This window comes from Zingiber officinale, chromosome 5B, assembly GCF_018446385.1.
Source record: "Zingiber officinale cultivar Zhangliang chromosome 5B, Zo_v1.1, whole genome shotgun sequence".
Taxonomy (NCBI): Eukaryota; Viridiplantae; Streptophyta; class Magnoliopsida; order Zingiberales; family Zingiberaceae; genus Zingiber; species Zingiber officinale.
The window spans coordinates 39,814,590-39,825,558 of NC_055995.1; the positions used below are offsets into that span (position 1 = coordinate 39,814,590).

The following is a 10,969-nucleotide window of genomic DNA, read 5'->3' on the forward strand; positions in this document are numbered from 1 at the left end:
GAACCGCTGGGAACATCAATACAAAATTATTGACAGAATTCTGTCTTGGCCTGGTCAAGTGATACACGTTAATACATACAAAAATATTGACAGAATTCTGTCTTGGCCTGGTCAAGTGACACACGTTAATACATTAGCTACGAAACATTCAAAGTGGGAGAAGATTAATCAACTGCAACTGGTCGGCAATTGACAAACCATACATAATTCAGAGTTGCTGACCAGTTGATTAATCTTCCTCTACGGACGTGGTCAATTGTTAAACACATCTTATTGTAGCAACTCTGAATTATGTTTGGATTTGCTCCTGTCACACTAGGTCCTTGCTACAGATGCGTCTTTTGCAAGAAAAAACGAACCCTTTTTATTCTTGATCTCCTTTCTTACCAAGCATAATGTTACAAGGAAAAGTCTCGGCTCCATGTATGATCAAATGCTATTGTTTTACCGATTCCAGATTACATGAACCTTTAGTGAACAAAAACGATTATTCTAGATCGGTTGTCATCCCAGCGTTAACAATGGTTTGGATCACGGAGTTCCTTCTGTTATTCTTCATTGTAAGCGCTAAGCTGGGTTCAAGTACGACAGAACCAGCAGATGGTAATTAAAGCAAGATTTAAATTTTGATTTTTTTTTTTTTTTTTTTTTTAATTTCAAGCGATGAAGATGAAAACTCTTATCTTGGAGCATAAACAAAAATATGATCATGTTTATGCATCACTTGTTTTCTGTCCTTGGAACGTCGCTCGCTTTTAGTAGCTAACAAGCCCGGTAAAAATTTACAGTTTCCGCTCTTAAATCCTTGTCCGATAAATGGAAGAACGCACCTCCGAGCTGGGGAAGGTCTGGAGATCCGTGCGGCAAACCGTGGGAAGGAGTACTCAACTGCAGCAATTCAAGGGTCACAACACTGTGAGTTGTTCTTTGCTGCTGGCTACCTTCTGCCTGCGTTCCTTCCATGAAGCTGTTTGATATTCCAGAACTAATCCTGTTTCCTGCAGAAAGCTATTCAACATGGAGCTTCAAGGCACATTAAGTCCAGAAATTGGCAACCTGTCCCAACTGGAAATCCTGTAATTACTGCATGCGCATCATTAGATTACAAAACATAATTCTGCAATCTCACTCGAACACTTGGATATTTGCAGGGACCTATCGTACAACCCAAATCTTGAGGGTCCTATCCCATCGAGCATAGGAAGGCTGACCAACCTTCAAATTCTGTAAGTTTTCCGAAATAGTAAAAAGGGGAAATTCAACCTGTCATGGCAATTCATTGAAGCTTGCCTCGTGATTAAACAGGAGGCTAATCGGCTGCAAATTCAGTGGTGGCATTCCGCAAGAGTTAGGCAATCTGCTGCGGCTTACGATCTTGTAAATACTTCAAAACATGTCTATCTTTCAGCGTTTTGTGTATATTTATTTTGTTGTTCACAGATTAGAATTTGAGTTTGGACGCTGGTACAGGGCATTGAACTCAAACCAGTTGAATGGCACAATACCTCCGTCTTTGGGCAGGCTCTCCAATCTGAACTACCTTGATCTAGCTGACAATCAATTGACTGGGACTCTCCCAATTTCAGCAAATAACGGTTCAGGATTGGACATGCTTGTTAAAGCAGAGCACTTGTAAGGCACTCTTTTCTTAAAGGATTTACGTGGAAGGATGAATACACATACAAGTAGTGACAATTATATATAACAAACATACAAACTCACTCTGAGTCGTTCACCTCATCTAATATAGAGGCATGCATATATTTCTTCCTATCAAACATGTCATTCAACAAATAGTGGATGGTACAACATATCCAAGAATAGCAAGTCTATTTTCTATAAATTTATGGAATTAATTAACTTGCTGTTGTGTTTTTGGCAGTCATCTGAACAAGAATCAATTATCAGGATGGATTCCAAGTAATATTTTCCATCCTAACATGACACTTTTGCACTTGTAAGAAACAACATCCAATTTTCTTCCTCCTATAAACCTTTCCTTCGGCTTTATATTAATTGCTTGGATTTAGACTCCTTGACAGCAACAAACTCAGAGGGGAAATTCCTGACACAATTGGGCTTGTTAAGACACTGACAATTATGTAAGTGCTTGCTGAGCCATAAATCTATCTATTCTGTTGTATTAATTGGGAAGCTTCTTCGTAAATCATTCGGACATGATCTTACCAATTACAATTCTGTTTTGTAGCCGTCTGGATAATAACTTTCTAAATGAATCAGTTCCATCAAATTTCAGCCACCTCACTAACCTCTGTGTTTTGTAAGTGAATCAGTAACAGCAACATCTTATCCTTATCATAAATTTGAAGTGGCATTCTAATGTCTCATTTTCTTTCACCATTTAGAAACTTGGCAAACAACACATTAGCAGGACCAATGCCAAATCTCACTGAGCTGGAAGGACTCAGCTATCTGTAAGAATCAACTGCATATTTTCACTTGCAAACGATAGTCCTATATCCTCAATTTATACAAATAGTATTGGCTCTGTTACTTCTTATGCCAGGGATTTAAGCAATAACTCGTTTAACCTATCAACAATTCCAGAATGGTTATCAAATTTGCATAATCTCACAACTTTGTAAGTACAAGAGCTGCCCTTTTTGGATTCCAAAATCATTTAGCAGTTTCAGGTAGCAATTATTTCTTCATTGTCTCAGAATTATCGAGTTTGGACAACTACATGGAGAAGTTCCACAGTTTCTGTTTAGCTTGCCTAGTCTGCAGGAAGTGTATGATCTTTGCAGCAAGAAACAAAACTTTTCAGTATCTAAACAGATAACTATCTCATTGACACATTTTCTTTCTTCTAAATTTGCAGGAGACTTAAAAACAATGCATTCAATGGTACCCTCAACATAAGCTCCATAACCAATTCAAAACTGAGGATACTGAATTTTCAAAACAATGACATTAACTCGATCACGCTTTCATCAAGCTACAATGAGAAACTCGTGTGAGCAGCACAACTCTAGTATATATGCAAGCATAAGACCGATATCTTCCTCTCATGTATCTATCTGATATACATCAACCAATTTGATGCAGACTTGCAGGAAACCCAGTTTGCAACAATTCTCAGCTACAGCAAACAGAATATTGCCAAAATGTTAGACCAGATTCACCGTACAATTCCTCTGATAATATCACTTGCTTGCAGCCATATAAAGGACGAGTTATTTCTAGAGCACCTTATAATAGTTACGTTCAACAATTACTGCCACAATTAGAGCAAGGGTTCGAGGATTTTCTCAGGACGAAACCAATCAACTTTTCTATTCGGAATTTTTCCTTTGACACTAACGATTATCTCCAAGTAGAGCTGAGGTTTTGTCTTTCAAATTCCAAGTCCTTCACCAGGGAAAACATAATCAATTTTCTGGATTTTAACACCCAAGATCTTAATCTCCCGGATGACTTCGGACCAAGCTTCTTCTCTGCATCACAATATGACTTCAGAAATCGGGGTATGCATTCCGAATTCTTCCAAGACTCCTAACCCCTTTTTATGCCATAACCATTCTCTTGATACTGTTGCAATGCATGACTCCAGTGATACGCGGATTAACAATCGGAATAGCAGTTGGGTCCGCTGTCGCTGTGCTCATTATTGCTGGACTAGCAATCTATTCATTGAGACAAAGAAGACAAGCTCGAAAGGCCTTCTCCCTAAGAAATCCTTTTGGTAATTTATTCTCACTAGAACATTGTTGTTTCCTGTGTTATGGGAATGACTTCCTTGTGACATATTTTTCTGATGCTTCTCATTTTTCTTTCAGCATACTGGGGATCATTCGGTGAAGATGCTGGAGATGCACCACAACTAAGAGGAGCAAGAACCTTTTCTTTGGATGAACTAAAGAAATGCACTAATGATTTCTCAAGAGTTAATGAAATTGGATCCGGGGGATACGGAAAGGTACACACTCTTGTGCCGATATACATCTTCAGCACTAGGATTGTCAGATATATTCAATGCTTATCTTCTATATTCAGGTCTACAGAGGAACTCTTCCAAATGGCCAGATAGTGGCCATCAAGAGATCAGAGAAAGGCTCCATGCAAGGTGGACTTGAGTTCAAGACAGAGATTGAGTTGCTCTCCAGAGTGCATCATCTCAACCTTGTAGAATTAGTAGGATTTTGCTATGAAAAGGGCGAACTTTTGCTAGTGTATGAATACATATCCAACGGAACTCTAAGGGACAGTCTCTCTGGTACGCACCCACACAAAAAGAAAAACACTAAATGAAGTTGGAAGTTCTATTCAGTCGTCCATGCTTATCACCGTTATGCTAATTGCAGGAAGAAATCAAATACAATTAGACTGGAAGAGGAGACTCAAGATAGCTTTGGATTCAGCTAGAGGATTAGTTTATCTTCACAATCATGCAAATCCTCCAATAATTCATAGGGACGTGAAGTCCAGCAATATCCTTTTGGATGACAATTTGATTGCCAAAGTTGCAGACTTTGGTCTCTCCACACTACTGCAGAACAGTGAAGAGGATCAGTTTTCAATTCACGTCAAGGGAACACCGGTAAGCAACTTTCCTTCTAAATGAACATGCTAAATGGTCAGTCATTAATAACCTAATATGTGGAATATCTGTTTTTGTAGGGATATGTTGATCCTGAGTACGTCATGACCCAACAACTGACTGCAAAAAGTGATGTGTACAGTCTCGGCGTCGTAATGCTAGAGCTGATTACTTCAGAGCCTCCTTTGAATAAAGGAAAATACATTGTTAGCAAAGTGAAGATGGCAATTGACAAGAATGATAAAGAATGGTATGGTCTCAAGGACATGATCGATCCAACACTCCTCAAGTCTGGAAGCCTTGATGGGCTACGTATATTCGTAGAGTTGGCTTTATCATGTCTCGATGAGTCATCAGAACTACGACCTACGATGGATAATCTTGTCAAGGAAATTGAAGTTTTGTTGACAGACTATGAATCGAACACGTCAACCTCAGCACCACTGTTTGCGATCGAGTTGGGAAGCATGAAGGATGCTTATGATGAAATAGAACTCAGCAAAGAAGTCAGCAGCCAAGATATTTATCGGTATACTGGTAGACATAATATGATTTAAAGAAGAAAACTCTCAAAAGACTGATCTTGTAAATTTAAATTAATTAGCAGTTCCAAGTATGTTTGCTTCATTACGCTTTAAACACTTCTGACCATAACATTCGATACCTTTGTTCATTTTTTTGATTTGTGGCCCTTGGAGATCAAGAAGAACCTGGATATACATGATTTATAATTGAAATTTCGTCTTGTATGCTAAGTCTCACCCTTTCTCGAGAGATTCGATGAGGAGCACCTCAACCCCTCCTCTGGCTCGGTTAGAAGTGGACAAAATTGCCTTCTCAAAAGAAGCCATATTCCCAGTCCTAGGAACCTTTTGCCTAGATTTTTCATTATGTTTGGGAATGTGTCTACTTAAAGGAATTTGTTTCTCCTAACCACATGAATTATAGAAGTAAAAGGAATTCGTACAGAAAAAATAATCCTATACATGAAGATCTACCAACGACTAGGAACCTGATTGAAGAATCATAATCCTTATCCTTTTAGTTGTCTGAGCGATCCCTATGGAAAAAGATGAAGTGAAGCAATGGGAGAGACCTTTCAAGAGAATTAAGGTGACGACGCCACAAACCTTCGTTAATGGAGAATGAAGGAAGATATCAAGATGTCCTAATCCCTTGAGGACCTCTCCCTTATATAAGTCCTCTGATCTATTATCAGCCCATATATGATGTCAAATTTACACATTAAACCCGCATCTAATAACTTGAAACTAATAAACATAAGTTAGATCACTTTAACGGATTTGGATAGTATTCACTTATACAAATTACAATTAAGATCACCTTAAGATATTAAATCCAATAATCTCTCACTTGAACTACATGTGATGTGTATATGATATATGAATATAACTTTAGTTGATATCAAATTTTATGGGTACAACATACCCCCAAATAATCTAGTCCATCAAATCCATTGGTATAAGACTAAAGAGGTCAAAACTATTATATATGCATATAGCAAACCACAATAGTAATCATAATATCAATATCATTAATGACATACATCAAGATGTGATATGTAATATGAAAATTATATAAAATTGTTTGTATTAGCCCTAGTACCAATTATGAGATGATTGTAAAGGACTCCTTTTGTATCATATTTCATTATTAATAAAGGCAAAGTTGGTTATTATATTTACTTCAATTTAGTGCCGAATGAATAAGTATAATAATGTCCTAGAGTAGGAGGTTCTAGTCTACAACATAACAATTGGTTGAATTGATAGTGAAATATTGTATATATACATAGAACATTACTCTTAACTATTCTTAGTCAAATATTAATATGCAAGGACAATATTAATGCGTTGAGACTAGCATGTAGGTCAACGAATAACTTAATCTCACAAGTCATGGATATGAGATATCAGGTTGACACATGAATATATATTAGAGAATATATACTGAATGACCCGCCATAAGAATGTTTCATGGATCGTTATATGAGTGTCATAAACATTCTCATGTGACTATTACTATGAATAGTCCTTAGACCTGAAGTCACTATGGTTCCTTACATAAGGAGTTGTATACTTTGATATCGACAAACATCACCTGTAATAGGGTGGACCATAAAATCGATCAATAAGTATGCAATAAGTTATGCGGAGAGATGTGAGTGATATAGATGAGATCTATCCTTTCTATGTAACAGAAGTGATATCTGTGGACCCCTTGATTAATAGGACACAAGAATGCATGAACATGCTTAAATGAGTCAATATGCGATATTGAGATTATTTGATTGAGTGTCTCTACTTAAAGATCAAGAAACACAAAGATTGATAAGAGGATGACATGGTCTATGCCTCATTGATCAATCTATAAATCAAGGATAGAAGGATTGAGTCATATAAGATAATAGGCACGCAAAGGTTATGTCAGATCTCGACATTCTCATCACTTGGGTAGCAATGATGCCTTGCTAGATGCCACTTATTGCTTATGTATCTAAATATTGATTTGGATACATTGCCAACGTTACGAGAACCTATTGGGTCACATATAAAGAACAAGTTAATGGAGATGGATTCATATGATGGATCATTGGATTAAATTTAATTCAAATTAGACTCAATGAGTTAGACTCAATTGGATCCAAGTATTGGATTGAGTCCAATTTAAATTAGACTCATTGAGTCAATTGGATTAATGATTAATGATTTAGACTCATTAAGTGATTTCATGAATTTGAATTCATGAAGAAAGGGGAGTGTACAACTTGAATTACTCATGCATTGGATAAAGAGTGAACAATTTGAATTGCTCATGCATTAGATTCATTAGATGAAAACAAATATTAATATCAATTAAGACAATTGGCATTAAGGAATGAGGTAATTTCATGAATCTATAAAAAGGGATTTTTTGGATTCATTTTATGATGAGTTTTTGGTGTTCTTGCTCTTCTTCCTCCTCCTCTCTTCCACTTGGCCGAAACTTCCAAGAAGGGTTGCTAGCACAACCTTTGGTTGTTTCATTCTCTATTTTGTGAGTTTATGAGACAAACAAGGCTTGTTTGTGTGGATACCATAGAGGCGCGGCCACTTGATCGCGCTAAGATCCACATTTAAAGAAACGTTCTTGTCGGGATTGCGAAGGGCACACAACAAAGGTATAACTCTCTCTCATGTAACTCTTAGTATATGATTTCCTTTTGCATGGATCTTCTAGAGGAACTAGATGCTTTTCGCTGCACTTACGCATGTTTAGTGGCCTAATTTCTTACAGTGGTATCAGAGCCACTTGCGAAGGCATATACTAAGTTGTAGTAGAATTTCATATGTGATATAGAAATTGCATGACATGTTTATTATGATTTGCATGATTATGAGGAAGTTTCAGCCAAGAGGTTTTTAACGAGATCATTGTGGCATTGCAGCTCATAATTAGTTGTTTAAATCATAGTAAACTTTATGTCATAATAGATTGTGAATGTTATATGACATGATGCATGGTTATAACCCTTAAACCCCGATATGATTGGATATGTGTTGTAATTCATAATACGACCTACATGTTGTGCCTCTCCTCTTTCATTCTTGTTGTAAATTTAGATTACACTCGAATGTAACTTGAATTTTCCTTAGATTTTGTAATGTACAAATTAGAGAAGTTCAAGTCTACTAGATGACGGTGAAAAAGGGAGGAGGACAATAACACACGACGACCGAGGAAGCACTTGGAGAAGATGCTTTGACCTAGGTTGACCTTATGATCTTCTCATTGGTTGAGAGGATCATAGAAAATATGGGCATAACCATGTCACGTTTTATTTATGCATGTATGTGATGTATGCCATGATATACTATGATTGTATGTGATGCAAATGTAGTTTAATCATAATTAGGTCTCTTTTAAATATGTCTACCAAAGTTTGATACTCACTGCTACCTCGATCATTTGTAGTCAGGTTTGTCAAAGTAAAGTGACTCATTTTATCTTGCTAGAGTGTGACAGGACAATAGTGATGTCTGACTATTGGACTTTGGGTGTGACTTAACTAAGTTACCTCAATTGGATTGAGAACTTAGAGGCATATCCCATATGATGTAATTCAATTATACTAGTCTTGGGTGATTAGCCAAAGCTAACTCAAGATGTGTTATAATATGGATTTCATAAGATGAACAAATGAACAAATAGTTTTGTTCACCTAATGATATAAGAGTTGCATAGGATGTAATTGGTAAACGTTGTTTACCTAAGTTATACAAATCTTGGGCGATTAACAAAAGCTAACTCAAGAAAAGGTATAATATGGATCTTGTCCAATTGGTACATGTTGCCTACCTAAGTTATACAAGTCTTGGGTGATTAGCCAAAGCTAACTCAAGATGAGGTATAATATGGATCTTGTCCCTCTTGAATGTCTTTGCTCCTAGGTTTAGAGCTAGTAGTGACTTACTCCTACCAAGCTTTAAAATTTAGTAGAAGAATCATTTAATTAAAGGTCTAATTAAATGATCTAAAGATGATACCTATTTCTACATAGTAGATCACTATGTTGTTTAGTACTTTGAATACACTCTCTCTGCGACCTGCCCTTGATAAGGAAAAACTCAATGGAGCTAACTTCTTGGATTGGTATAGAAACCTTAGAATAGTTCTCAAGCAAGAAAGAAAACTATACGTCCTAGAGCAGCCCATTCCTAAAGCACCCCCACTACTGCCACTAGAGCTGATAAGGATGCTTATAAGAAGCATCAAGATGATGCATTAGATGTATCATGAGTTATGCTCACTACCATGAACTTTGAGCTTCAAAAGCAACATAAGAACATGGATGCTTATGATATAGTTGAATATCTTAGACAACTATATCAAGGACAAGCAAGGAATGAGAGATTTGAGATCTCCAAGGCTCTATTTCAATGCAGAATGCAAGAAGAAAGTCCCGTAGGGCCTTATGTGCTCAAAATGATCGGGTATGTGGAGAACCAACAAAGATTGGGATTTCCACTAGGCCAAGAATTGGGCACTGATCTAATTCTGCAGTCATTGCCCGAAAGCTATAGTCAATTTGTCATGAACTATAACATGAATGAAATTGACAAGTCATTGCCTGAGATGTTGAGCATGTTGAGAACTATTAAACTCAACCTTAATAAGGCAATGCCTAGCAACATTTTAATGGTGGTAAAGGGTAAAGGCAAGTGGAAGCCTAAAGGTAAGGGAAAGACCCAAGCCAAAGGCAAAGGCAAGACTCATGCACTGAAACCTAAAGGTGGGGTAGCTAAGAAAGGAACCTGCTTCTACTATGGTGAGACCGAACATTGGAAGAGGAATTGTAAATTATACCTAGAGGAAGTGAAAAGGAAGAGAAGTGAAACTTCTGCTTCAGGTATATATGTTATAGAAATCAATCTATCTATTTCTTCTTCATGAGTATTAGATACCAGATGTGCATCTCACATTTGTACTAATGTGCAGGGCTTGAGAAATAGTAGAACATTGATAAAGGGCAAAGTGGACATACGAGTAGGGAATGATGCAAGAGTTGTTGCTATAGCTATAGGAATATATTCCTTATCTTTACCCACTAGTCTTGTTTTAGAACTTGAACAGTTTTGTTATGTGCTTGCCTTAACTAAGAACATCATCTCTGTTTCTTGTTTGGACAAGAAAGGATTCTCATTTGTAATAATGGACAAATGTTGTTCTATTTATTTTAATGAAATGTTCTATTATAGTGCACATCTTGTGAATGGACTCTATATTCTAGACTTTCATAACTCAATCTATAACATAAATACCAAACGGTTCAAGTCTAATGATTTGAACCAAACATATCTCTAGCATTGTCACTTGGGTCACATAAATGAGAGTCGCATATCCCAACTCCATAAGGATGAACTTTTGGACTCATTTGATTTTGAATCATATGAGGCATGCAAATCTTGTATTCAATTCAAGATGACAAAGACTCCATTTAGTGGGTATAGCTAAAGAGCTAATGAATTGTTACGACTCATGCATACAGATGTATGTTGCCCTTTCAGAATAGCAGCTAGAGGAGGCTAGCATTACTTCATTACTTTTACTGATTATTTCAGTAGGTATGACTATGCGTATCTAATGAGACACAAGTCTGAATCCTTTAAAAAGTTCAAAGAATTCAAGAATGAAGTACAAAATCAACTTGGCAAGACTATTAAGATGCTCCGATCAGATCGAGGTGGAGAATACCTTAGCCAAGAATTTCATGACCATCTCGTTGAGTGTGGGATAATATCTCAACTCGCTCCACTTGGAACACTACAATGGAATGATGTATCAGAAAGGAAAAATCGTACCTTATTAGATATGGTATGATTGATGATGAGTCAAATAGAACTTCTT

General features: G+C 36.8%; 1 protein-coding gene across 1 annotated transcript; it reads left to right on the forward strand.

Moving 5' to 3' along the window:
- Nucleotides 1–344: 344 nt before the first annotated feature.
- On the forward strand, nucleotides 345–5,310 carry LOC121984367 (leucine-rich repeat receptor protein kinase HPCA1-like). The gene is made up of 19 exons (XM_042537265.1): nucleotides 345–603; nucleotides 789–915; nucleotides 1,005–1,076; nucleotides 1,152–1,226; nucleotides 1,306–1,377; nucleotides 1,471–1,632; nucleotides 1,883–1,957; nucleotides 2,031–2,102; nucleotides 2,210–2,281; nucleotides 2,367–2,435; nucleotides 2,528–2,602; nucleotides 2,682–2,753; nucleotides 2,843–2,977; nucleotides 3,070–3,488; nucleotides 3,575–3,706; nucleotides 3,801–3,940; nucleotides 4,018–4,237; nucleotides 4,326–4,561; nucleotides 4,642–5,310. The coding sequence occupies exons 1-19, from the start codon at nucleotides 396–398 to the stop codon at nucleotides 5,116–5,118; spliced, it is 2,910 nt and encodes a 969-aa protein (XP_042393199.1). The 5' UTR covers nucleotides 345–395; the 3' UTR covers nucleotides 5,119–5,310.
- The last annotated feature ends 5,659 nt before the right edge of the window (nucleotides 5,311–10,969 follow it).